We start from the raw sequence: 27,890 nt of genomic DNA, 5'->3' as shown, positions 1-27,890 counted from the left end.
AACCGTATAAAACTTTAATAAGACAGATACAAAAGAACAAACTCTTGCAGCCCTGAAGGAAACAAGCCCTGCCCTGTTGTTGCAGTGCTGGTCAGCAGGTGTGGGGGAGAGGCTGCAGTTACAGGCTGGGGATCCCAGCTACAGGACGAAGTTGGCTGGAGAGGATGGTGCCGAATACTATTAACAAAATCCCTTGCACAGCATTGTTTGAAAACAGCTCTGTCCAGTGGAGACGTGACTCTGAAGTGCTCACTAAATGGTTTCTGAAGTGCTCAGCCCTCACTGAGAGGGCTCCTCATCTGCAGCGGACGCCAGCGTCCTCATCGCTAGCCGCCAGGTCACCGCAGCAGGCCTGGGGTCACTGTCTCCCTTGTCTCCCCCTCATCTGCCTGGCCCCTTGGAGGTTTTTCTCCCTTCCACGCAGAAGAAAGCAAGTCTTTTGGCATAGCCATCACCTTTGGCTGCAGGATTCCCAAGGCCGTTGGTCCCTTTCTTCCCCAGAGACTGTTTGGCCAAGGTTCAGGTCCATTTCCTGTGGGATAAGCAAGCGATCACTGATGAGAGAAGGTCTGGGTTTGCTTGGGGGACACAAACAGATCAGATTGGAGAAGCCAGAGAGCTGGAGAGCAAAGGATCAATATGCTTCTCCCCCTCCACAGCTCAGGTGAACCAGGCTGGGGAGAGAGGAAACTACAGAGCAAAAACAGGTTCCAGCAGCTACGCCTATGGCCCTCTGCAAGCTTATTGGTGCAGTCCCATGGTGCAGCGCTGCAGGCAGAGGGGATGCTGGGATTTAGTTCATACCTGAATGCAGACAAATTGTGGTGGAGAATGCTCCCATGTGGCTTGTAGTGGGAGCAAAGGGCAGGATACCCCCAATTACCCAAACCTGGGGCACTCTCACGAAATCCATTTGCTCAGCTCTAGTTTCTGAACATTCGCCAGACCCTTTGGCAAATGCTTCCCCCATCCAGCTTCACGGGAAACCCCAAGAGATAGAAACCTTCTTCTTTCAAATGGTAAATAAGGGTTAAACTGAGACATTCTGGGTGAGCACAGAATTCTATCCCAGCTCCTGAGGGCAGGGCCCATGGGCAACGGTGAGCGGCAATTCACCTCTTGTTTCGTATCGATTTAGCCCTAGCTGGTGTCCTCACTCCCGCAGGTTGCATGGTGACCCCAGGTTAGCTTCCTTTGCACAGTCAGATATGAACAAGCAAAACTGGGTTTAGCCATGTGGCTTGACCTCCCACTCATCAAGCCAGTCAAATCCCATGGGCAGTCCCTTCCAATGCAAACTGCCTCGAGACAGCAGCTCTGGCATAGAATCATAGACTCTCAGGGTTGGAAGGGACCTCAGGAGGTATCTAGTCCAACCCCCTGCTCGAAGCAGGGCCAATCCCCAGACAATTTTTTACCCCACTACCCTAAATGGCCCCCTCAGGGATTGAACTCACAACCCTGGGTTTAGCAGGCCAATGCTCAAACCACTGAGCTATCCCTCCCCCTGTAGGCCGGCAGCATTACGGGGCGTGGATTACCATTATTTACCAGTGCCTAGAGGCCAGCCCCCCGTGGTGCTGGGCACCGCACAAACATAGTGACAGCCCCCACCCTAAAGAGTTTACAATCTAGTAAGGCCAAGGTATAGCCCCTTTGGGAAGAGCTTGGTAAGGGAGTCTGTGGAGTTGCTCTGCATGGCAGCAGGACCCGCACTGCAGAGGGATGTTCCAAGGGGACAGAGGGGTGAGGAGCTTGTCTCTGCTGAATCAGGAATGGGACTATGGGGACGAGCTCTGAGCAGATTTACAGCATTGCTCATTGCAAGTAATGCAACCCATGGAGAACAAAGCCAGGGCCTGGCGAGATGGCTCCAATGGGCGAAAATACCAGCTGTTCATTTAGATTTCATTCCCGATGGTCTCCAGCCATTTTACAGTGTTTATACAGGGCTGGCCTAAGCTCCCGTGGCTCTGAAATGCAGCCATCCCTGGGGTGGGACATATCTGCTGTTAACAGAACACACTACTCCACAAGAGGAGTTTGTTAGGAGGGGTGGGGAGGTGAAGAATAAGTACTCCAGCTGGAATCTGGCCAGGATAACAGGGCAAACATCCTCCTCTGGGGACACGAGCTCCTCAGTGAGCACTAGTGGTGAGGAGCTCGCTGGAAGCCAGTTGAAGGCAGGGCTGTTACCTGTGGTGGTTGAAGTGGAGAATGGACATGGCATTGGCGCGGTGTGAGGTGTCTGAGCGCTGGACGATGGGAGCAGAGGCAGAGTTGATGGCTAGCTCATGGACTGCAGCACGGTTGAGGGAGTCTGTCACTGAGGGGAAGGTGCAGTCACTATACGTGTGATTTGGAGCCTTGCCAGCATGAGCCAGGTATGTCAGAGAGTCGGCGTAACCACTGGCCATATGGAGGGGCCGCCTGGGGACATGGGCATCTGAAACGAGAGCACAGGAGGGACACAATGCAGGGCTGGAGCATCCCAGGAGGAACACCAAAGATGCCCCTTGGTGTTTGCCTTGAGCATGCCTGGCTACATGGCCACATGTTAAGGCACTGGCTGGAAGCTGGGGCAGTGCTCCAAAGACTGAGGGGATAAATACCCTGCCCCTCAACTCCTCTTTTCTGCCAAAAGCCCTGACCGCAGCAGGGCGCAGGAAGGGCAGTGTGGCTCTAGGGAGGGGACAGTGAGACAACTAGAGTTACTGTTGGTGAGTTTGTCCCCCTGCAGGTGACAGTGTCTGTGCAACCCCCTCCTAGGGCGCAGGGCCCGCAGTAGTGGCACTCCTTCAGGACCATGGTTGGGAATACACGGGGTTATTGACTGATATCCTGGAGCCATGTCACTCACTGGGACCCCCTAAGACACTCTTGGGCCATAGCTGTCTAAAGGGACATTATGGCACCCCCAGTCCACTCCCATTTCTAAAACAACTGCTCTCCTCAGACACTAGTGCAGCCACGCCCTGCTCCTGCCCCCCCTCCCAAGCACTATTGAACTTACACCCTGCTCACCTTGCCTTAGCCCCAGCATGCCCAATGCAGCAGCTGGTCCCATGTGCAGGTGCAGGGGAGGAGAACACATCTCCCCAGGGACAGAGATCTCCACGGGCTTCCAGCCCTTAGAGCCAGCACAGACTCACCCTCTATGGGTCTCCATTGATTCTGAGCTTGATTTCCCTGCCTACTCCCTGACTATGAGACTAGAGACTGATGGCGTCCCAGGGCTCTGAGAGTCTCCGTGCTGGATCGAGGAAGATGGAACACTTTTACCATGTCACCAGCTGTGCCAGAGGAGAATGCCCTGGGAATCCAGTCAGGCGAGGGAAGGTCGCCTGCTAACCAAACCATACCAATGGGGGGAACAGGAGAGCCATAGATGCCTGGAAGGCAACTCAGAGCTGGGTTATGTCTCCCAAAAGAGAGGATGCTTTAGAACTGACACCAGCAGTATGCCAGGCCCCGATTCTGTACTCACGGCTTTCGACCTTGTTTCTGGCGCTGGAGAATCTCCGGCCTCCCTCGTTCAGTATCTTTGCCAGAGCACAGGGCTCGGTGACCATCGGTGTCCCCAGAGTGTGGCTTCCTAACCAGCTCATGTTCTTCTGCGGCTGCAGGCCATGCTGTGGCTTATACTGTGCGCGGTAGGGGATGCTCTGGCCCACGCCTGACAGGGTACCCAGGAGGGTGGGAATGAAGCCCTGGTTGCCCAGCATCCGGGCCCTGGCCGCAGGCTGCTGCATGATCTGCTGTCTTAACTCCCGGACTGTGCCTCTCAGGAGTGAGAGGGGGACGAGGGTCATTAAACCCTGTGTCTCCCGGTTCCCAAACACGTCCTGAAGGAATCGCGGCTGGAAGAAAAGAAGAGCGACGACGTATGTTTTAATTCCTGGGGGGCATGGTTAGGGAGCGGAGAAGGGCTGTCCTCCTCATAGACTTTAAGGTCAGAACACAAGGGACCACCCTGCCCCCTGCACATCACAGGCCACAGAACCTCCCCCACACACTCTGGTAACAGACCCCGAACCTCTGGCTGAGTCACTGAATTCCTCAAATCAGGAGTTCAAGTCACAGAGAATCCACCATTTCCACTAGTTTAAACCTGCAAGTGCCCCGTGCCCCATGCTGCAGAGGAAGATGAAAAACCTCCAAGGACTCTGCCAATCTGACCAGGGGGAAATTTCTTCCCAACCCCCCTATTTAACCTGTTACTGTTACACCCCTGAGAATTCTCCCTGCGTTTTCACCCCATTTACACCCCACACTTGCAGTCAGAGATTCTGAGGCCAGAAGGGACCATTGTGATTCTCTGGTCTGACCTCCTGTACAACACAGACCAGAGAACCATACCCAGCGATTGTTGCCTGCAGCCCATCACTTCTGGCTCAGCTAGAGTGGCTCTGTTACACAGTCATACCCACCCTGGATTTCAAGACACCAAAAGATGGAGAATCCACCATGTCCCTTGGTAATCTGCTCCAATGGTTAAACAGCCTGACTATTAAAAAAATTGTACTTATTTCTAATCTGAATTTGTCTCACTTCAGCTTCCAGCCACTACAACTTGTTCTGCATAGTCTGCAAGATTTAAAAGCTCTTTACTCAGAAATCTTTCTTCCACGTAGGTATTTCAAGACAGTGATCAACCTTCGATTGGTTACACTAAATGTATTGCCCTTCTTTGGTCTCTCACCATAAGGCAGGTTTTCCAGACCTCACACTACCCTTGTTGCTCTTTTGTGAACCCTTTCTAATGTATCACCCTCCTTTCTGACATGTGTCCCTACCCTGCCAGCAAAGGACTGGACAGGATGCGCCTGTCAACGCCAGAGGAGGTGATGCTGAGCCCCGAGAAATTTCTCACTCAGCACTGGCACAAGAACAGATGTCGAGTCTCCAGCCTGGCAGGTAACAGCCAAGCCCCACGGCCCTTTACAGCCATCATGACTAACGGAGACAGTGACGAGCAGACTACTGGCTTCACTCCCTCCTGGATTTGGGACCAAGCATCTCTGCAGCTGCAGAGCATGTTGCGTGTTCAGGAATTGACTAGGAAGCCACCAGCCGGCCCACGAAAACCCAACAAGCCTCTCATCTCACTCGGCTGTTCCCCAGTTCCGGATTCCACTGAAGCAGCCATTTGAAGTGCCCAGTGTTCTGCCCAGCACTGTCTGCTGGCACACGGGAGTCCAGGGAGTGCACTGGATATGGCAGCATAGCTCTGGGCTTGATACTGTGACACACCCATCCAGAGTGGGCCAGCAGCTTTGCAGGCAGAAGCCCACACAACAAAACCACTGACCCAGGAACCTATCCTTGTAACAAAGCCCAATGCCAACTCTGTCCACATATCTATTCAGGGGACACCATCATGGGACCTAATCACATCAGCCATACCATCCGGGGCTCGTTCACCTGCACATCTACCGATGTGATCTATGCCATCATGTGCCAGCAATGCCCCTCTGCCATGGACATTGGCCAAACCGGACAGTCTCTACGCAAAAGAATAAATGGACACAAATCAGACGTCAAAAATTATAACATTCAAAAACCAGATGGAGAACACTTCAACCTCCCTGGACACTCAATTACAGACCTAAAAGTCGCAATTCTTCAACAAAAAACCTTCAAAAACAGACTCCAGCGAGAAACTGCAGAACTGGAATTAATTTGCAAACTAGACATCATTAAATTAGGCTTGACTAAAGACTGGGAGTGGATGGGTCATTACACAAACTAAAACCTATTTCCCCATGCTAATTTTCCCCCTCCTGTTACTCACACCTTCTTGTCAACTGTTGGAAATGGGCCATCCTGATTATCACTACAAAAGTTTTTTTTTCTCCCGCTGATAATAGCCCACCTTAATTGATTTGTCTCGTTAGAGTTGGTATGGCAACACCCATTTTTTCATGTTCTCTGTATATATCTATCTTCCTACTATATTTTCCACTCCATGCATCTGATGAAGTGGGTTTTAGCCCACGAAAGCTTATGCCCAAATAATTGTGTTAGTCTCTAAGGTGCCACAAGGATTCCTCATTCTTTCAGCCCCAAGTGACCTGCTTTATGCTGAGAACAGGGCCTTACTAATTACCCTTAGCACAGTGCGTGTTTCTAAAGCACTCAAGCTACGTGACACGCACTGTGTGTGCCGTTAGTATCCGTGCTACAGACGGCTGTCACGTTCCCTGGGAGAGGCAGCCCCAAAGAATGCCAGGAGATCAGAGATGGGCATTTGTCAGGGTGCAATTTTTAGACAAGTCTTTGTTGCTTCTTTCAGCCCCACTTTGTCAAAGGGCTAGTGGCTCCCTTTGCATAGGTCTCCCAGCTGCTAGACAGCTACTCCAGAGTTCACTTTCTTCAGCTATAAACTTGTCACTGACCTGGAGAAATAGCCCCCGTATCTAAAGGTGATCTAATCTCTATGGGATGTCTAATGGCCCAGCACTGTAGGTCCCCATTCTCTTGCGGCTGCTCGTTGATGTATGAATATTGGCACTAGGACAGGGAGTGCAGCAGAAAATCATACTAATTTCCCTGACAAAGAATCTGGCTTCCCCAGACTTGTTTTTTTCCCGACAGATTAAAGTAATTGTGTTCACTGCAGAGGAAGGGGCATTCCAGGCATTTCCAGGGCCTGCAGGAGTTCACGTGGACAGTGATAGTAGCCACCCTGCGGACTGTGAATGGAATCCTCTCGCCACATCTGCGCTTGGTCACTGGAATATAGCACAAGGGCAGGGCAGGTCTGACGAGTGACTGTATGGGCTAGTCTACACGACACAGCCCATCTCTGCCCATTCAGCCAGGCCCGCCGAGCTATGCCAACAGGAGGAATTTTTTGGCCTCTGTAGAAAGGCCACCTCCCCAAATGATGCTAGCTAAGCCAGCAGAAGAGCTCGTCTGTGGGCACAGCTGTGGCTACACTGGGGTTTTGCCAGCAGAGCCTGTGGGCTGTGTGTGTTTTCACATCCCTCACCAACACAGCTGTGCTGACAAAACTCTGTAGTGTAGAGCTGGCCGAGAACAACAGCCCGTTCTTCTCCAGCAGAGCAGCTCCTCTTCTTCACAAGGCTTTCACTCCTGTTAGCTAACTCAAGTGAAGAACACACCTGTGTTCCCTAGTGAAGACAAGGCCACTGAGACCAGACGTTCCAGTATGCACAGCTCAACCTTGAGCCAGGACACCAGGCTGTAATGCACACTGGGACTTGTGGGGACTTCCATATTAAGAGAGCGGTCCCCTCTGTTCTGTTCCATGGGATGCCGGTAAGATGAGTGCCTCCAGGACCCTCCTCTGGACTGTTGAGGTGCCCCTGAGGAATCACTTTTTGACCCTTTTGAACACAGGAAAAATTAACATAAAAACAGGCCAACCCAAGGACCCAGCCCCAACCCTCATTCTCATTTAACCCAGCGAGAGGAACTTCTCCAGGCCAGCAGTGCCCAGCGTCCTCAGTTCCTCCAGCTCCTGTCTGTGCAGGACCACCAAGAACACCACCTACGCACTAGCCCTGGGAGGTGCCTCGGCGCAGCCCACCTTTACCTGGCTCTCGGAGATATTGATGTGGGGCCTGTGGACATCCACAGGCCTGGGCTCAGTTGTGTGGAGCAGTCGAGAGAGGTGATCCACGATGCCCAGACCCCGGATGAGGTTTTCGCGCTGCAGAAGAGCCTTGATCCTCTCTACTTCCTCATCTTCCACTATCTCCTGGGGCCGCATGGAGTCAAACACCATCTGCTGCATCTTAGGACAGAAATACACCTTGAATTACAGCATGGTCTGGGGGGCTGGGTCACAGACTAACAGAGGGGGGAGAGTGACTATGGCCACAAACTATGCTGGGGTCAGGAACAGGGCTTGGGCCACAAGTTCCAGTGTGGAGCAGGAAGGAGACCCCGGCCGCAGACTCCAGTCGGGGGTAAGAGGGGTGGGGGGCCATACACTTCCATGGGCTGGCTGTTCACAGCACTCCCAGCACAGGTCAGCAGCTATCCAAACCAGCTCAATCCTTGGCTGGTGTGGGAGATGTCAGTGCCCCCAGCTCTCCTCCTGGTGCCAGGTGGCTCCATTTGACCCACCCCATGGAGCTGCACGCTGGATGGAGCAGTGGTACCTTCCTGTTGCAGGTCCTGGCGCTGTTGTAGGTGAGGCGAGTGGGAGGAGCCTTGGCCTTGCTGCGGATGCGGGATTTCTCCCCAGCTGACTCTCCCTGCAGGTTCTCCTTTCGCTCCTTTTTCTTCTTCCCAGTAGTAGCCTCTCGTTGCTCTTGCTTTAAACGAATTTCCTCCAGCTGCTGCCTGGCAAGAACCAACAGTCTTGGTCACTGCCGCTCAGTGTGAGATCTTGTGCCAAGCTGTGCTGACCCCAATGGAGGGGACATACAGCACAGCCAAGGGTTCCTATCAGGAGCAGGGTCTGTGATGGCGAATGTGCTGGGAAATGGCCCTGGGCCTTTAAAAGCTGTTACCACCCCCGAAAGGAAATGCCCTTTGCACCAGGTTGTGCCACCTAGATGGGGTGGAGACGGGCCTACTCAGATGCACCAGGATGCATTCTATAAACCACCTCCAGAATCCATAAACAATGGACTCTGGCCTGTCTCCCTCTCAGATCCAGAGGCAGGGCACAGAGGTTATGTGGAGGATGCGGTGCCTTCCCCATCCCCTGGCAATGGAGCCAGGGCTCCTCTCCTAGGCGCCCACCCCCACCCCAGGCAGCAGCAGGTGTTCCCAGCAGAGAGACTCTCTGCCCCATGGCAGCCAATGAGGAGGGCTTTTCCACAGGAGCAATGTACCTGGCACACTCCTCTCTTGCCTTGGAAGCCACTGTCTCCTGGAAGAGGGAGCCACTGTGCTTGAAGAATGGCTCATACTTGTCTGTCTCCCGCGCGGGGTAAATGCGCCGGTACCCTCCTAGGTGCGTGTTCTCATACTTCTCCGCTTGGGTCAGCCAGGCCGCCTGGCTGTTCTCTAACTGCTCACGTCTGCCATCAGAAAACAAAGATGAAAGCAGGAGGAGCCATGGCAGACACATCCCTAGAGATCGTTGTACAGGCAGCAGGGTGGGACAAGTTCCAGATGCTGCCCTGTCCAGGAGTCTAGCTGGCCTTTCTCCCCTTCCCCTCCCCATCTGGGAACCCCAGCATGTATTCACTGCACCAAGCCAATGCACCCTCCCGGTCGGTATCTCCTCCAGCTGGGCAGTACAGGCAAAGCAGGGAGGCTCAGAGCTCCTCTCACCGTCCCCACCCTTCTCAGCCAAGAGTACCAGTTCACAAGAGCTCGGGTATCTCACCTGGGCCTGCCACCTTTCATCCAGCTGTGAACACTCCAGCCTGGGAGAGGGGGCAGCCCAGCCCCACGCAGCGGGGCTGGAACAGTTTTTATAGTGGGGGGGCGGAGAGCCTTTGAACCTAACTGTAACCCCTGGATATGATGGAAACCACTTCAAGCCAGGGGTGCGGCAGCTCCCCCAGCCCCCTAGTTCTAGCACCTCTGGACCCAGGGGCAGCAGAGCACAGCACGAGTCCAAGCTCTAGTTACCTGATGTAATTAATTGAAACTGGTGCGTGGGAGGGAGCTCCTGCCCACCTGCCTTGAGAGGCGGCCAATCCAAACTGGCCTCAACAGTTGGGCATTGGCTTTAGCCGTGAGTAGACATGTCTGCATGAGTGGGCAGGGAAGCAATGCTGCTTTGTGGAAAAGTAGGGTTGCCAACCCTCCAGGATTGGCCGGGAGTCTCCCGAAATCGGCATAGATCTCCCGGTGACTAGTGAAAGCAATCCGGGAGATTTTAATAGGATATTTTAAGAAAATGACATTACATCATGTTGGGGGGGAAATATCTCCCGGAATAGCTTCAGTCAGAGTTGGCAACCCTATGGAGAAGCTGGAGTCTCAAAGCTTCTGTGGGAAAAAGGCCATGTGTCACCGGGTACAGTGCCCCAGATGGCCAGGGAGGGCCCTGTGACCAAAGCAGGCACAACTGAATGGGAGAGGTAGTAAGCAACCTGAGATGGGGCTGAGTCTAAAGTACCAGGAATCAAACACGTCCCAGAGGCTGGGAGCCTCAATCATGGGTCTCCTCTGGGATGCTGAAAGCCTGGGCCCTCTCCCCTTACAGGTGACAATGTTCTCAACAGTGCCACAGCCTCAGAGGGATTTCAAACAGCCACAAAGCAGCCTTTGGCCTCGCATGCTTGTTACTCTTTTCTCCCCAAAGGCCTGCAGCACTCCTCCTTGTGGGGAGCAGCACCTGGCTTCACGAGGTGGCTGGTGGGCCTGGAAGAGTCGCTCCTTCACCCGTCGCTTGTCCTCTTCCAGCACCTTCCTCTTGTCACATGCTCGCAGGTTTATCAGGTTGATGGCATCACAGAGCAAAGCGTCCTTCACCTCTCGGTCCAAGTGTGAGTCCGTGGTGAAACTGGGAGAGTGATTCACCTGCCAAGACAAATGGCTAGTCCAACATACACATGTGCAACTCTAACAATCTGCTGCTGGCCTCAGATCCTTCCCCACCTCATGTTCCTTCATTCCCCTCAGGCAGCCCCCTGTCCTACAGCTGCCCTCTTTCCTATCACGGTCAGAACAGTAAACATCCTGCTGCTGTGTGGGGCTGATGTTTGCTGTTGCTGCTTTCCTGGCACAAAGTGCCATCTAAAGATCAGCCAGGCTGCAGGTATAACTTCCTGGCCCCTCACTGGCCGCCAAGGGACACTGAGGAGGCCATCCCAGGTTCTGAATGGTGCTGCAGAGATCCACGCAGCCCTGTGACTCAGGGGAGTCCCCGTTATTACCCCAGGAACTTGGGGAAGACATTTCCTTGTGGAGTGTAGATTACTTGTCTATTTGCCTCCAGAGCTCCTCACTTAATGGAGTGCTGCAGAGATTGCAGGTGGCAGCATCAATCAAACTAAAACCCTCTGCAACTTGCCCCAGGCTTTAGTTCTACTTCTCTCCTTGGGCGACAAAAGCCCTCAACCATCTGCTGTGCAGAGGGGGAGAGTTCCAGGCCACCAGCGGGGTTTTCACTCACCTCCAGCAGCCAGGGCTTCAGCTTTCTGTCTAGCAGGATGTCAAAGCCCAGAATCTCAAAGCAGGCACAGCCAGTGATGTGGTTGGGGAAGCAGGTGCGGTAGTTGTGCTTCAGAACAGGGTGGGCTGAGATAAGGGTCTTTATAATGATGTCCTCAATGTCTTCCCAGAGTTCTGTCGTGTCGTAGCTGTTGTCCATCATCCATGCATTTAAGGTAGACAGTTTCCTGTTTGGGGAACAAGGCGGTGATCAGAGCTGTCCAAGTCAAAGTGGTTCTGCAGCAGTAGCAAGCAATGTCACCACACTGGCTCCATGGGTCAGAAAGGCGTGGGGAACTCAGGGGACTGAGCCCCGGTGCTGCTTCTTACAAAGCCAGCAAGCCCCAGAGGCACCCCAGATACAGGACCCACTGAGGGGACAGTTCTGTGCTCAGAATTAACAAGCAAAGAGACAGTTGGACCAGGAGCCCAAGACACTGAAGTGGGTGACTTCCACCTAAGTGACTTTAAAAGAGAACGTTCACACGGGGTGAGCTGCTATGGCATGCTGCCCAATGAAGAAAGCATGCCAGCCCCATCAATATGGCCTCCCAGCAGGAAGTGAATGAGAGGCTCTGGTGGCATAGGCAGGATGGTACCTCTTACTGCCCATCATGTCGTCTCGGATGAAGTTTTCATTATGTTTGTTGATAGCATAGTTGGTCAGGTGCATGCAGATATCGTCCTGAGGGAGGGACAGCAAGAGACCTTCACACTCAATCTCCGAGTGCCAGTGAGAGACAAGTGGCCCCAGATGTCCAGCAATGCTTAGCCTTCTATCCGGCAACTGCCGCTCACCTCTGCCCCAGCACCACCACCTCCTCCCCTCCCCAAAGCCATTCCTTCACCCCAGGCCTAAACTCTTCGCCCCTCCACTCTGAGATGCCTGATTTCAGGTCAGCATCAAAAACGCACAAACCTATGAACACGTGGCCAGAGCCTGCTGTGGCTGAAATCTGCTTGGTGCAGCAGAAGCCAGCTGGTCCTGGACGCATCGCTCAGATTGTCCCCCCAGCACAAATTAGAGCTGCGTGGGGACTGGTGGCAATGGCTTCTGAGGAACCATCTGCCACCTGGAGATAGCCAGAGCCATGCCCCCCGTCCTCTGCATACCCATATGTCAGTGCTGAGGAGTGGGCTACACTGGATCTATGCCCACTGGGGTCTGTCCCATGCTGCCCCCCCAGCACAGGAGGTGCAGGCAATTTCTGCAAGTGGAGCAGAGAAGAGAATCTGCCCCTTTTCTTTATTCATCCCAAAACAGAGCACCCCCCGAGACACTCAGCTACTAGAGGGAGTGGGCTGTGTCTGTAGGTAGGTATGTGCCTAGCCCTGCAAATCTGCGGATATCCACTTTATATCTACGGCTATCCACATCCATGGATGCAGACATCCACAGACCATGTTTGCGGTGGATGCGGATACAAATTTGGTATCGCGCAGGGCTCTAGGTATGCGGCACAGATTAGCTGGAGTTCTTCCCAGCCAAGGCAATAGCTGGGGATGAGTGCTTGCCAGTGGTGTTTGGATGGACTCCACCTCTGGGTGCTGCTGTGTAAGGTACAAAGCCCAACGAGGCGTGAGGGATAGCTCAGTGGTTTGAGCATTGGCCTGCTAAGCCCAGGGTTGTGAGTTCAATCCTTGACGAGGCCACTTAGGAATTTGGGGCAAAATCAGTACTTGGTCCTGCTAGTGAAGGAGGGGGCTGGACTCGATGACCTTCCAGCTCTATGAGATAGGGATATCTCCATATAGTACTTCTCCATTTCCCTTCCCTTCTCCATCTTGTCTCCCGCCCTCGGGATAATCACCCTGTTCAGCCCCTGTAGCCTGGGCAGAGCAGACCGCAGGGAATGGGGGCTGAGGATCCTGGAGCTCCTGAAATAACCATCCTGACATGGAGCAAAAGGAATGGGGGAAAAGGCAGAACAGAGGAGGGAGCAGAAGAGAACAAGGCCCTGACTTCCCAGTGGTTTGCGTGCCCTTAGGGCGAGTGTGTGTTAATCCTATTGACGCTATGCAATTGTTGGAAACGTCCCTTCTTTACCAGGTTGCTGCTGCTGGGCTCGATGTACCTCATGGTGGCAAACCGGGCCAGCCCTTCCTCATAGACAAAAATCTTCAGGGGGTCACAGGATGTGACCAGGACGTAGATACGCAGGTCAAATTTGAAGCCATCGATAAGGAAGGGCTGTGAGAGAAAAGGGGGGAGTGCCCGTGAGATACAGTAGCATTGCTGGCTGCATGGCTCAGGCTCTGCATTCTCAGCTGGGAAGGAGAAATGCTGAGGGCAGCCTGGCAATGGCCCTGCTGGGAGGTGGCAACCCCAATGCTGCTGGCTGAGCTTTCACAGTGGAAGGCTGGCAGTAGTGGGGCACGGGACACGGGAGGCCAGAAGCTCACACCTTTTTTCCAGGACAGTGCGAGCTCCGTTACCTTGGATATGTACTGCTGGCAGATCAGGTGCTCCCCGTGTTTAATCTCCTTTGGGTTGCGGGTTATGAAGATGCCCCTCCCTTGGCAGCCACTGTCTGGCTTGCAGATGTACGTCCTGTTTTTCCTCATGCGCCCGTAGGCCTGGAAATCCCCATAGCTATGTAATGAAGAAGTAGTGACTGTTAGAGCTGCAGGACTCTCCAGTGGCTGTTTGGAGCACTGCATGCTGGGCCATGTAGGGCTCAGCATTGGTGGGGCAGCGAGAAGAGCAGTCCTGCACCGCACTGCGCTACTCCTGAAGAACATTATTTATCACTGTCTCATCACAGCCTGGGGGAGAAAGCCCTTATGGCTCTAAGCACTGCTGGGTTAATACCTCCGCCTCAGAGAAAGGGTAACGAAACGGCAGCTGCTGCCTAGTCAGGACCCAGCAAGGTTTTAGCTCTACTACTGTGGAGGGAGCAGGGGGAAACTAACCAACCCTTGGTCACAAAGGAGAATGAAACAATAAACTACAATGGCGGCTTTCCTGCGGGCTCTCCTGAAAACACATTTGCCAAACCGGACAGAGATGGATGTGAGAGGAGGCCGGAGGCCCAGGCCAGGGTGCTCTGACCTGGGGCATAGTCAAGACAGGGATGGATGTGAGAGGAGGCCGGAGGCCCAAGCCAGAGTGCTCTGACCTGGGGCATAGTCAGGACAGAGATGGATGTGAGAGGAGGCCGGAGGCCCAGGCCAGGGTGCTCTGACCTGGGGCATAGTCAGGACAGGGATGGATGTGAGAGGAGGCTGGAGGCCCAAGCAGAGTGCTCTGACCTGGGGCATAGTCAGGACAGGGATGGATGTGAGAGGAGGCCAGAGATTGCCGCACACTGATTGGCTCCAATGCCAGCTGCTGGGCGCCTCAATTTTGAAAGTCAGGCCACTTATTTAGATGCCTAAATATGAAGCTGGAGCTGCTTCAGGCCCCAGTTTGAATACCCTGTCCACAGATTATTGATCCATCTGCCTGTGAACTGATGCCTCACCACACGCTGCTGTGATCCCTTCCAGCCCTCTTCTGGCTTGTGCGCTGAAAGCCCCACCCCGCCCCAGCAAAGGGCAAGGCCAGGGGTGCTTGTGTGCTGGGAGGCAGGCAGCTGAGTCCACGGCACCACTGCAGACACATGGCCAGTCCAACCCTCCTAGGCCAGCAATGAGCCTCGCGCTCCGCCTGGCGGCGGCCAGGTCCTGCACACCACCCTGAAGGACCTCTCCAGCTGACCAAGGAGGGGTGCGCAATGACTGTCAGGGGAAATCCCACAGAATCACAGAAGTCAGAGGCAAAAATTACCTTTTAGGCTCATCCCTCTGCCCACTGAGGGCCAGGGCAGGATTCCTTTGCAGTCTATTTCCCGGGGCTTAGTCCAATTCAGGCTTAAATCCCTCTAGGGATGGGGCTCCTACCCCTTCCCTGAGGAGAACGATTCCACAACCTAATACAACGCGATTACATTCCGAGATCTGGGACTCTCTAAATACAGAGCCACATCTTCTTACATCCCAAGGAAGGCTACTGAGGCCCAGAGTCAGCAGCGGATGCTCCAGAAAGCATTTTCCCCATGGAAGCTAAGTTCAGTGGTTCCCACTACCCTGACCTCCCTTCCCTGCAGACAGCGTCCACCTGTCCTGCTGCTGGCTGGCCTGGCAGTGCTGGTCACTCACTCAGCAGGCAGGCACCAGGTGCGGGGGAAGATGTTGTACTCCTTGGGGAAGAGTTTGAGCATGCGGTTGAGGTTGCGGGCCAGCAGGTCCTTCCGGCAGATCTCTGTCATCCCCGGGAAATGGTTGATTTTCTGAAACAATGTGCAGCGGAAAGGACACGTCAGCAAAAGGAGCAGAAGTGATAACTCTTCAGAGCCAATGTGAGTCAGTTCAGGGAAGAACAGGACAGGAAGACAGCTGCCCTGCTAGGTGTGCTTACTCTGAGCCCCATCAGCGTGAGATGTGTTCACTCTTCTCTTAAACCTGTGGCTTCCCCTCTCCAAGAACAGCATGATTCATGGAGCGGAGCGGAGCAGCTGATCAACAAGAACCATGAGCTGAACAAGGACTCAGCAACAGAGAGGATGGCAGCTCTCCAGCTGTCCTTCAACCTGTGGCTGATGGCACCACCTCAGGGGTACTAACGGGGCAAAGGCTCGGGGTGCTGCCAGGATCCTGCTCTCCCTGGTACAGACATGGATAGGCTGTGGGGATTGTCCCATAGGTAACAGAAGGGTAGCACCGATGCTGACCTTGGATACTCTACTTCACTGAACCACATGACATCCAACCAACTCCTCCCTCATCCTCCTTGCCTGAGCTCCTCCCACTTGTGGTCTGTCCACGGAGGGGTCTTTACCTGAAACCTCTTCATTTCCATGACGCGCTCCAGAGAGACCGAGCAGTCAGTCCAGTACACCGTCCACTCCTCATCCTCCCCCACTTCTTTTAGGCCACAGTGTCGAGCAGCACGCCGCACTGTAGCAAAACAAGCACATGGCAAGAGGCATCTCCAAGTGGGGCATGGGAGATAGGCCCCAAGAGTTCACACATCTCTCAGCTGAAGTAGATGGGAAGAGGCAGGCAAAGGAAGGAACGCCCCAGGACTTCCACCCACACCTCCAAAGGGGAGAAAGACCCGGTGGGACCCTGGGGAAAGCAGAAGGAACATACCCCTCCCTTAGCTGAACTGTCCACTGGATCTCACTCCTGGACTAATGAAATATGTCAACCCTGGAAGTGCATTTGTCTGCTGGTCCCAGGAAGGGGGCAGAGGCTTGACCCCAAATCTTTGGAGGTGCCCAGTTCACCTCAGCTTCTTAGAAGGTGCCCATCATCATAGTATCTGGAACCTCCCAGAGGGAAGGCATCCAGTGCCCACCATTCCATCTAGAAACTCTGTGTTCTCTCCACAGCAGATGAGACTGTAACTTTCAGTACAGCGATTGTGCTCCATAATATGGAACTTGTGTATAATTGGCATTAACCAATAACTGCCAATAGCCACCTGGACAGAGATGCTGTCATATGTATTCTAACACCATTCCCTCCCACAGAGAGGTTTAAGGTGAGAATCCTAAACCACCTGCCCAAAGTTCATTCCTGGAGGCACTGGCTGGAGAAGAGGGGAGGGGTCTCCTGCACAGATCCAGCTCAGGCCAGTCATATATGCAAATCACTGCCATCCCAGGCTGCTCAGTGTCCTACTGTAAGTGAAAGGAGTGCATAGTTTTCAGTGCACGAGTGTCAACACTGCAAACATCTGCTTTACAATTGGCACTACCTGAGCCCCTGTTGGCAATCTCGGTAGAGAATGTGCTATGGAGACTAAACTCCCCAGGCATCCCTAGAGGGGTAGGGCTCTCCAGACCAGGGGTGAGACGCACTGGCAGAGCCAGTGTGGGTGGGAAGCTCCCAGTGCTGTGACCAGAGCTGTACCCACTAAATGCAGAGAGAGCTTCAGCCCGAAGTCTGGTCAAGCTGGCATTTTTCACCAGGGCAAAAGTCACTTCCAAAACAGCAATGAATCCATTAAAGCCATTGCGCAGCCCAAACCCAGTGCTACCAGCCTTCTCCAGCCGGGGTGTGTGTGTGTGTGTCCACAGCACTTGCCACAGTGAGATATGGTCTGAACAGGAGCGCTGGCTTGCCTTCCACTCACCGCTCTCATACTTGCAGTTGGTCAGGTTGATAGACAGCAGCCTGGAATGGAGAGAGAGGAGAAAGCAATGGCTCAATGCAGACATGCCCCAGTCACCAGAGTGGGCAGGCTCTAGGGAGCTATTCCTAGCCAGCTTTACTGAAAGACCCCACCCTTTGTCCTCCTAGTCTGGGCAGCCCTTGTGCTGCCGTTAGATGGCAGCTCCCAGGCCAGCTAGGGTGACAGAACTAAAGAAACATTTTGCAGATTTTGTTTTGTGAATTCTAGATCCCAGAGACATGATGTCATCACAGCCCAAACTTCTCTACTATGTGCATTTGGTTTCCCATACACAGCAACTTGTGCAACCATGGTGATTTAACGATGTCTATCTGCACAGAAGCACTTAGCAAACCTGCTCTGGTCCCAGCACAGGGCAGACAGGCCTGGAGCAAGGAATGGAAGGTGGGTTCCCATTCAGAATTCCACATTGGGGGAATTTGAGTGACTCGAGATTCCTTCTCTGATTTTGAACATCCCCCAAAGACCCCAATAGGTTCCAGGCCCCAAAATTCAGAGCTGCCCATTATTCATTCTACTTTTGTCTGCTGTTTTTTGAAGGGTGTTTGATGGTAAGTGGCTGAGGCCTGGCACATATGTTCTCCCTGGCCACTACTCACCAAATGCTTGTTTTTCATACGAATAAACAAGCTAACTGAACATTTCTTACAGGGGATAATATCTGTTTCTCCCTTTGCATTTGAGAACAGGTCTAGAATAAATTAGGTAAAAAGTGTTCCCTGATGCCCCAGTGGTAATGCCCAAACTTTGCCCACTTCAGGCTCAGATTTTCAGAACTGCATGTGCAAAAACCCATCGGCATAATTCATGCATACCAATTGTCAGTCAAGCAGGTAACTGGTTAGTTGTTCATACGCTTCCTGCAATTGTGCACACAGCTGTATTTGCACATAGAAACTGTGCACAATTTTTGCAATCTGGCCTTTGATGTGCATAAAATAGAGCAGATTGCAACTGCCCTCATCTTCAGCATAGAGGTGGCAGCCAGAGCCTTGACAGGTCACAACATGCATGCAATGGTCCATCCAGAGCTGACTGGATGCAGATCCATCACACAGGCTTCCCAAAGAAGGAAACAACAATTCCCATCAGCCCCATCCCACTGCACTTCCCTTTCCCCTAGGCAGGTCCTGAACTAGGATGTGGCCAGGTTCTGTTTTGGGAATGGGAGCTGCACAGCAGCAGGAGAGAAGCCCCAGACTCTGTGGACAGAGACACATGCGGAACAGGCTGAGACTGCCAGATGATACAGCCGTGTGCAGGTCTATACGGTACTCATGGAGGAACAGTAGCTGGGCAGGAAGCCAGGGCACTGGGGCCCCAATAAGAGCCACTAACTGAGCTTGGCTTGGAACCCTGCAAGCACTTATTGGCTGGAACAGAGACTAGATTCTAGGGGGCACCCCGCAGGGACTAAATTGGGGTCATGGATCAGCATTCATGACGCACTCCCCGTCAGTACCCAGCCCAAGCCGGGAAGCTAATGATCCAATCAGTGGACCAAACTAATGATGAATGCTGGTCACGGGCCACCTGAGGCATGTTGTGCATATGCTAAGAAGATAAAAATGGGGGGCTGGAGACAACCTCAAACAGTCCAGTCCTCTGCGCTGAGGCAGGACCAAGTAAACCTAGACCACCCCTGACAGGTGTTTGACCAACCTGTTCGTAAAAACCTCCAATGACGGGGATTCTACAACCTCCCTTGGAAGCCTAATCTGGAGTTTATCTCCCTGGCTGCAGATTAAGCCCATTATTTCTTGTCCTATCTCCAGTGAACATGGAGAACAATTGATCACCAGCCTCTTTATAACAGCTCTTAACATAACTGAAGCCTGTGATCAGATCCCCCACCACACACACAGTCTTCTTTTCTCAGGACTAAACATACATTGTTTAACCTTTCCCCATGGGTCAGTTTTTCTAAACCTTTTATCACTTTTGTTGCTCTCCTGTGGAGTCACTCCAACTTGTCCACTTCTTTCCCAATGTTTGGTGCCCAGAATTGGACACAGTGCTCCAGCTGAGACCTCAATAGTGCTGAGCAGAGAAGGTGAACTAACATCAACTAACTGCTGCACACAATTACCTCCTGTGTCTTACTGTCATACTGATGAGTCTTGACGCCTGACTGGACAGCCCCAGGGCCCAAACAAGAACCGCTACTAGACACTTTGCATTCTAACTGCCCAAGTCTCTATAGCTAAGGTATCTGCAAACTTTCCTGCCAGCCCTAGAAAAATACCCTTTCACATTAGCCATGTTTCTGAGTGGTTTCAGAGTAGCAGCCGTGAAGTGGGCTGTAGTCCACGAAAGCTTATGCTCTAATAAATTTGTTAGTCTCTAAGGTGCCACAAGTACTCCTGTTCTTCATGTTTCTGAGTGGTTATCGGGACCACCAGGGCTAGTGCCTACAAGGCCCAGATGCTGAAGCATCTCCAGTGTTTGCTTCTGAGTTGTGGTACACCTGGCACATGACTGGAAGCCTGCGGGTGTGGGGTAGTGGGCAGCCACAGTAATTACACCTGAAATGTAATTTCATCCTGAGATAAGTGGCCTTTGAGTGCCCCTGAAACAGGCAGTAAATAAAAACGCAGTGGGCAGCTGGCCACACAGACTGCTGGCTCCTCCTTGGGTCTAGCGGGACAGTGAGGTCCAGTGGGCCTAGGTGACAGCCTGAGGAACACACGGAAGTAGAAGGCAGAGGAAGGCAATGAGGAAACTCACCTGTGTTTTCTCTTTTTCTTTCTTGGAGTGGTCTCTGCTTCACAGTCTTCTGGCATTTGTTCTTCCAGATGGATCAGTGAGACAGTCAGCAGATCACTTTTCCCATCTGAACTCTTGTGCCCTGGGCATGTGTCCTCTGACTCAAAAGCTCCCTCCTGAGAAGTGCCATCCTGCTGCATATCTTTACTTCCTCCACCCAGTCTCTTAATGTGTTCATTTGCAAACTCTTCTTCTTCCTCCTCTTCCTCAGTATCATTCTCTGATTTGCTGCTGTCATTGGAGTTCATCTTCATTCGGTTAGCTACTCTTACAAGTTGCATATGAAGGAACTAGTCAGTATGTCATGTGCAAGACAACCCGAACTACAGCTTGTACCAGCTTAAACTACCAGAACCAGCTAATATCAGAGTGTCCCAACCCCAGCCAAGGCCCAGGCATAGGCAAGTTCTAGCAAGTCCTTTCTCTTATACCTGTCTGCCCTTTTCTCCTGGCCTACCCCAGCAATGACCCAGGGAGTCAGCCTTGCCTCTCTCTGCCCTTGTTCCCCAGCAACCTTCCACCCACAGAAGCTGTTCCTTTTTCCTGTCCTTTCCCTCTATGCCAGGTTACAGAGATCACATGAACTCACTAGTGCACACTGAAGATCAGATTAGACTCTTGAAGAAATGATTTCAGGAGCTCTGCCTGGGGCTATTTCTAGGGAAGACCCACCTGTGTGATAATTGAAAAAGCAGCAGCTCCTGTACCTCCAAAATACCTGAGAGACTTGACCGTGTTGTCCCTCTCTGTAGAAACTACGGCATGTAGGCAGCGTACAGGGCAAAGGGTGACCCTTTATACTGTGTCACTAATTATTTTTATACACTGTTGGATTGCCACACACAAACTGACAGGCTTAGAGTCAGGTCATCTAACGTTTGGCCCCCATTGCCCTCCCAGTTAACAGGTTTTGGCACAATAGCTTTCCAGTGCAAACATCTGCGCCAGTCACTGTCCATTCTTCTACAGCATCCAGGGCTCCACACTTGCACTCACTCCCTTGGATGAGGGATGTGTCTACCCACACCCACCTGCTCCTTACTTCCCCCTTTTCTAAGATCCCAAGAATACATCTGAATGCTTAGCCAGATGCACTGTCGGATGGGAATGTGTTATGGACAGTCAGCTGCTGCTTGGACAAGCCACACATGCAAGTCCCAGCCCCACCCTCCATTCAGGTCCAAGGTCATTGGAATGATTTATGTGGAAATAAATGACCTTTATATAATGACCAGCAGTGCCTATGAGGCCAGTCTGGCATGGTGCGCTATGGGGCTCCGAGTTCAGGTTATGTTTACACATAAGCATCTTTAACATATACGCCATCTAGGAGCGTAGTGGTGCACACAAGCCAGCTTACTGCACTGTTCACTGGCAGAAAGTCAGAGGGGCTTTAGGACAAGGCTGACTGCTTGCAGCTCCTTAGACTTAGAATGCCAGCATGTGCTGGCTGCCAGGCAGCAATGTCAGTGACGGGCAAGGAAAATCTGCCATTACAATAGCCTGGGCAAGCACAGAGGAAACAATGTAACATGGGGTTATGAGGCCTATGCTGTCACTTGAACACGGTTTGTAGGTATGACAGCAATGGGCACCCTGGAAATATAACAGAAAGACAGACTGGCTTCCCATTGCAGCACACTGGAGCTATGCAGTAACTTTCCCTGTGATGGGCCAGCAGCCAGTCCTAATGCAACCCAGGCCTTGCCTGTCATACGGAAGGGAACTGCACAGCCCCAGTGTGCTTCCTAGAACTATCTGCCAGAGCCACAGGGGGGCGCCCCAGCCTCCCGGGCGAGGCAGAGGGGTGTGCCAGGTGTATGGGTAAGGCCTAACATCAGTGACGGGCAGCACCACAGGAGGCCGACTGCTAGGACAGCCCAGGAGTGCGGGTTCCGGCTCGGGGGTGGGCTAGGGAAGCAGGGGCCTGGTCCCCTCATCCAGGCTCATCACCACCCCCACCCCTCCCTGAGATGATCCACCTCACCCAGAAGGGAGATCTAACTCCTGCAATGCCCACCCCCTGCTCCCCCAGGATGGGGTCCTCCCCCCCAGGGGGCCCTGCCCCTCCTCCCCCAGGATGGGGTCCTCCCCCCCCCAGGGGGCCCCTCCCCCCCCCCTGGGGCCCCCCCCCCCCCCAGGGGGCCCTGCCCCACCCCCTGCTCTCCCCAAGGGGGGCTGCTCCGCCCCGCCCCCTCCGTCTCCCAAGGGTGGGACCTGCCCAAGGCTCCGTCCCTGTTCGGCCCGGCGGCTGGGCCCCGCCCCGGTTACCAGGCCGCCCTGGCCCGCATCCGGGCGGGGCAAGGGCCCCCTGGGGCAACAGCGGCAGCCGCGCCTCCTCCGGCTCCCGCAGGCCCTGACGCTGTCTCCATGGCGACGAGACACCACCCCTATTGGGAAACCAAGCACTGGGGGCGGGGTCAGAACACAGCCCGCCCCCGCCACGCGACGCCATAGAGACGGAGCCGCCGGCTAGAGCAGCCCACAGGGCGTCGCCGGACCCAAGAAGCGTGCCGGCGGATGGTCACGTGATCGGTCGGCTGTCCTGGCTCCCATAGGCTCCCGGGGAGTGTGAACTGGCCTTTGATTGGCTGAGGTCAGGGCGGAAATAATAACTCCCAGCATGCCTTGCAGCAAGGCATGGGCTGTTTTCACAATGGAGACAGGTGACTAGTGGGGTCCCCCCAGGTCTGGCCTGGGCCCAGTGCTGTTCAGCCTATGCATCAGTAACCTGGGGAAGGGGGCAAACAGGGCGGTGACAGCGTTTGCAGATGCTACAAAATCACTCAGGCTAGTAAAGCCCCGTGCAGAGGGTCTCACAGAACTGGGTGAGTAGCAAGAAAATGGCAGAGGAAATTCAGTGTCGATAAATGCAAAGTAATGTACGTTGGAAAACATCATCCCAGCGAGACAGATAAAATGATGGAGTCTCAATTAGCTGTTACCACTCTGTCACGAGAGGCCTGGACTTGACATAATTTACAGCCTTCTTGTGTATGGACTTAGCACAAGAGAGATCTTGGAGTCATTGTGGATAGTACCCTGACAACATCCACTCAATGTGCAGCGGCCGTCAAAAAAGCGAACAGAATGTTGGGAATCGTTAGGAAAGGAATCTATCTAAATCCCTGGTATGCCCCCACTTTGAATAGTGTGTTCTGGCAGTTCTGGTCACCCCATCTCAAAAAAAAGATACATTAGAATTGGAAAAGGTTCAGAGAAGGGCAACAAAAATGATTAGGGGGATGGAACAGCTTCTGTATGAGGAGAGATTGAAAAGACTGGGACTATTTGCCTTCTAAAAGAGACGACTAATGGGGGATATGACAGACTTCCACCACCCCCTGCAACACACCTGCAGCCTCTTGGAGCCTCGGCCCCTGCCAACACCTCCAACATGCCACCAGCCACTGGCAGCCCTGCCCCCCCCCACCCCCCCCCCCCCCCCGGAGCCCTGACCGCCGCCCCTCATTGGAAGCCCCGACCCCACCAATGCCCCCCGACCACCACCCCTCACTGGGAGCCCTGACCCCACCACCGACCACCGCCCCTCACTGGGAGCCCTGAACCCACCAACGCCCTTCACTGGGAGCCCTGACTACCGCCCCTCATTGGAAGCCCCGACCACCACCCCTCACTGGGAGCCCCAGCCCCGCCACCGTCCCCCGACCACCACCCCTCACTGGGAGCCCCGACCCACCAACGCCACTACAAAACTAAGTTGACTGAAGTTGCATCAACATACAGTAATTAAATCGGTTTGGCATGTCCACACTGGCTCCTTTTGTTGGTGTGCGTGTCCTCACCAGGAGCGCTTGCACCAATTTAAATGTCAGTGGGGCACTGATAGCCTGAGCCCTGCCACCCGGGACTGACAGCCAGAACAGTCTGATGTAAGCAGTGCAGTGTCTACATGGACACTGCATCAACCTAACTGCATTGGCTGAAGCGCTACATCTCATGGAGGTGGAGTTATTAGGTCGGTGTACTTGGCAGCTCACGTGGGTGGGAGAACGGCTGTAGTGTGTAGACTCTGACAGAGCTAGGTGGCCGTAAGCTGCCTTACTACAACCTAACTCTGCAGTATAGACCAAGCCTTAGCTTCCAAGTGAAAGGCTGATTCTACCAGCTGCTTGCCCCACACTTTCCCTGGGGCCCTGAGTGCTAGCATGGATTCCCGTGAACTCACTTCTGTCATAAAGATTCTGCAGTCAGATTAGCTGCCAGTTCTGCGGATGATGTACAAGCCCGAGTAGCCTCCTGTATCCAAACTGGGGGTCTCTGCAAGGTTAGGGTAGACTCAAGCCCCATCCCTCTGAGCTGGGGGGCCCTGCAGGGTTAGGGTAGATTTCAGCCCCATCTCTCTGAGCTGGGGGGCCCTGCAGGGCTACCTATCTATGGTGTTTTCAGGGTGCCTGTCATGGTGGCATCTAAGCACTTGAATAAAGTGATAAGCTATGACTGTTACATGCTGGGAGCTGCTCTGTGGAATAGAAAGAGGTCACTGGGACGCAGGCACATTCTGATCAAACTGGCCCTTTACCATGTGCTATTGGAAAGAGAGGGGACAGGAAGCTGCGTGATGCTGCGGTATTTCCAAAGGTGGGGTTTATTGGCTGATTCACCAGAAACAAGCCAACAGTTCAATCATTAACTAGATCAGGAACTTGGGGGGGGTCACACCCCCGCTTTATCTCCCACTCCCAGCACACCGCAGAGCCCCACTTAAACTCACATGGGGCAAGTGAGGTTAAGGACAAAGCCCACCATGGAGATCTTCCTTCGTTTGTTGCCAATGATGCTACAACAGGTCAGTCAGTGTCCCAGAGGGTCCAGTCTGCAGTGCCCACGGGGACAGTGGTTCAAACAGCAAGGTTGCCTCCATGCTGGATCCTGGAGGCAAATCCAGTCACGCCCTGCTCCCCGACTGCCCCAATGAACTATTCTACAGCAGTTACAAAATACGCAAGAGTGAGACTTGACCCCAGAAAGTGCGACGCCGTGTGCAGTGCAGAGCCCGTCTGGTTACTCTGTGAGAAGTGTCACCAGCTGGCCTCGGAGCTGTGACAGCTGCGGCTCAGGGAGGAGGTACCTCTGGATGATGTGAATGGCTTCTGTCTCCGTAATGCTCTGGAAGTCCTCGGCAGTTTTGATGGGCAAGTGCCCAGCCAGCTCACAAAGTGCCACATTAAATGCAGCTTCCCCTTTGGACCCAAAGCAGGACCTCCTGGCCCAGATGAGCACCCGGATTCCAGAGCGGGTCTCCGAGTGGGATGGCTCCCCAGGAGCAGTTCCCCGGGTCACAAACACGTTGTGTGCAATCTCTTTATCCACCAGGTAGTCAGTGACTTGGCAGACATTGTGCGCTAGGGCCCCCAGGTCCTCCCCTTCACTGTAGAACAGGAACCCTGGGGCCGGGACCCCCCGCAGGAAGTGGAAGTTGAGTGTGGGGCACAGGGGTTCACCTGGGGCAGTCTCAGTCAGGAGCTCCCAATCCAGGTAAAACCCATGTAGGTGCAAGTGGTTGACCGAGGCGAAGCCTCCCAGGCTGTTAAACCCAACGCGGAAGCCTGGGTGGGCACTGAGAAGAACCGACTCCAGCCCGAACTGGAGCAGCTCCTGGGTGAGAATCTGAGGCAGGCAGAGAGTGGGGTCTGGAATAAAGAGCACATGTCCAAACTCCAAGGGGCTGACATTAATCACCACTAGGATGCGGTCAGGTATCCCTGGGAATTTCGACTCCGGCAGGCCCCCTTGGAACTGAGAGCACCCTCTGCTGGGAGGGTGGGGACTTGAGTCCCTGACCATATGGAAGAGGATTTCCCCTGGTTTGATCTTATTGAAGTGGAATTGCTGGGGGTTGAATTTCTGCCTGACACTCTGGATGTCCTGTGGTTTCCTTCTCTCCAGACCTCTCTGGATGTTCAGCTGGGCCACAAACCGGACATTCCCTGGCAAGATACGGGTCTGCAGCTCCCCCAGGTGATACCTGAACAAACCCAGCTTCATCCTCTCCTCCCAACCGGACTGCAAAGCTCTGTCAAAGCGAGACATGGTGCGGCTTGCTGGCCCCTCTGACCTGCTTCTCCACCACCCAACCCCACACAGAACAAAATCCTCTTCCCCATAAACAAAGTCCTCCGAGCAGGACACAGCACGGCACTCTGGCTGCTCCTGGGATGGCAACCCCAGTGTTTCATGGAGGGCTTGGCTGGCACCCAGGGACACTGCCATGTTAGATGAGCAGCAGCACCTGCTCAGGGCTCCCCTGCAGGCAGCATCTCCAGCCGATCTGAAACAGACAATGGAATAAGCAGGGGCTGTTATGGGGCCATGGATAAAGCAAAGAGAAACAGCCCGTCTGTACAAAACGCCAAGGACTCCACTGACCGTGTTACTGCTGCAGAGCGGGGGAGTGCTGACAGTGCAGGTCTGGGAGTCAGGCCGCTGGGTCCTAGTCCCCCATTGAGTGTGCTTCGGCAAGTCCCTTCCCCACCCATCACATGGGGAGAATGCTGACCTCCCAGGGGCTGAGAGGGTTAGTTAGTGTTAGAAGGTGTGTGAGATCCTCTGGTGGAAGGCCAAAGAATTGCCAATGATTGTATCATTGCTAGAGCGGGTACTAGGAAAGCAGCCACGCCGGCGGAAAAACTCCAGCAGTGCAGGTCTCTGAGAGCAGAGCGCCACGGGCCTCTGTGCTCTTGGCAGTGGCACTGACCCCCAGTCCCATCGAATACAGCCTAGCACAAGAGCTCTGTCCTGCTGTCACAGCACTGCCTGGGATCATTCTAGCTACCCCAGAGATGGAGGGATAGCTCAGTGGTTTGAGCATTAGCCTGCTAAACCCAGGGTTGTGAGCTCAGACCTTGAGGGGGCCACGTAGGGATCTGGGGCAAGAATCAGTACTTGGTCCTGCTATTGAAGGCATGGGGCTGGACTCGATGACCTTTTGGGGTCCCTTCCAGTTCCAGGAGATAGGTATATCACCCCTCCCTGCATGATTTCCCAAGACAGCTACATAGCACAGGGCCAAGGAAACAACTGGAAGGTTTGCGAGTGCAGGAGACAGAATCTTCATCAGAGATGGAGCTGGACAATGGAACTCACTGCCCCATGAGAGAAGAGGCTGTGGGCCTTACTGCACTCAGAACTAAATGCAAAACCTATTCCTTATCTTGCAGCCTGGCCCACTGTCTGGCTTCCTGCACAGCACACTCCCCACACATGGACCCAGACAACAACCCTGTAGGCTGATCACCATGCTTCTCCTAAGGCCTGGGACATAACCCTGGAGACAATAAGGGGCTCACACGCTGCAGGACAGGGGCTGCGAGACCCACGCAGAGAGAGACCATGCCCATGGTCGTGCGGGGGCCAGGGCAGTAGACTAGTGTAGGAGAGCCTGTCCCCAGTGATCCAGGAGCCCCGTGTATCGACTCAGGAAGTGCAGGCGATGTACAGGTCTGCGGGGTGTTCCCATGATCACACACGTGCTAACAGTTACAGACAGTCCCTCACTCAGACCCTGCCCACCAGCACCTCTCCCCCATGCCCCGCGCTCTGAACAAAGCCCCAGGCTGAACCTCACCGCCGGACGGGTCTCCCGTCCCACCGCTTCGCCAGCAGCGGCTCAGGGTCCTCCTGCAGCCCCAGCTCCGGCCGCAGCCCGGTGTAGGGGAGGATGCGGCTCCGCTACACGTGGGCTACTGACGGGACTGAGCATGCTCGGTACATCTGCTGAAGCCACTGCCCTTCCCCCTGCCCTTACACCCGCAGGGTCCTGCTGGGGTTCCAAGGGGGCGAATCGGAGGAGGAGGGGGGCAGGGTCTGAGCGGGGGGGGGGGGGGGGGGG

The 27,890-nt window shown here is 53.9% G+C and overlaps 2 protein-coding genes across 5 annotated transcripts in view; both read right to left on the bottom strand.

The window, feature by feature from the left end:
* On the bottom strand, positions 1 to 22,433 carry LOC117884249 (tubulin polyglutamylase TTLL13-like). Of its 3 annotated transcripts, none has more exons than XM_034784488.1 (16): positions 22,256 to 22,433; positions 20,000 to 20,300; positions 17,213 to 17,253; positions 15,911 to 16,029; positions 15,232 to 15,362; positions 13,528 to 13,684; positions 13,139 to 13,282; positions 11,691 to 11,776; positions 11,054 to 11,279; positions 10,274 to 10,458; positions 8,814 to 9,002; positions 8,133 to 8,316; positions 7,562 to 7,762; positions 3,488 to 3,860; positions 2,197 to 2,446; positions 1 to 532 (listed from the first exon to the last, which is right to left on the bottom strand). In XM_034784488.1, the coding sequence occupies exons 2-16, from the start codon at positions 20,290 to 20,292 to the stop codon at positions 520 to 522; spliced, it is 2,592 nt and encodes an 863-aa protein (XP_034640379.1). In that variant the 5' UTR covers positions 20,293 to 20,300; positions 22,256 to 22,433; the 3' UTR covers positions 1 to 519. The 3 variants fall into 3 exon arrangements, with proteins under 3 accessions (XP_034640379.1, XP_034640380.1, XP_034640378.1); XM_034784489.1 differs by lacking the exon at positions 22,256 to 22,433 and adding an exon at positions 20,711 to 22,041; XM_034784487.1 differs by lacking the exon at positions 22,256 to 22,433 and having other exon boundaries at positions 20,000 to 22,041.
* Positions 22,434 to 24,613: 2,180 nt separating this feature from the next.
* GDPGP1 (GDP-D-glucose phosphorylase 1) overlaps positions 24,614 to 27,890 on the bottom strand; it is a 4,746-nt gene continuing 1,469 nt past the window's right edge. Inside the window, exons 1-2 of one of the 2 annotated variants that reach the window (XM_034784935.1) lie at positions 27,627 to 27,767; positions 24,615 to 26,330 (exon numbers count right to left, since the gene is read on the bottom strand). In XM_034784935.1, coding sequence (XP_034640826.1) covers positions 25,064 to 26,272 — 1,209 coding nt within the window. In that variant the 5' untranslated portion in view covers positions 26,273 to 26,330; positions 27,627 to 27,767 and the 3' untranslated portion in view covers positions 24,615 to 25,063. Of the gene's footprint in view, positions 26,331 to 27,626; positions 27,768 to 27,890 lie in introns of those variants that run through there. The other variant, XM_034784936.1, reaches the window with a different exon arrangement.

Source organism: Trachemys scripta, chromosome 10, assembly GCF_013100865.1.
Source record: "Trachemys scripta elegans isolate TJP31775 chromosome 10, CAS_Tse_1.0, whole genome shotgun sequence".
Lineage (NCBI taxonomy): Eukaryota > Metazoa > Chordata > Testudines > Emydidae > Trachemys > Trachemys scripta.
The sequence above is the reverse complement of the archived record's forward strand: the minus strand, read 5'-3'. Positions and strand labels throughout refer to the sequence as shown.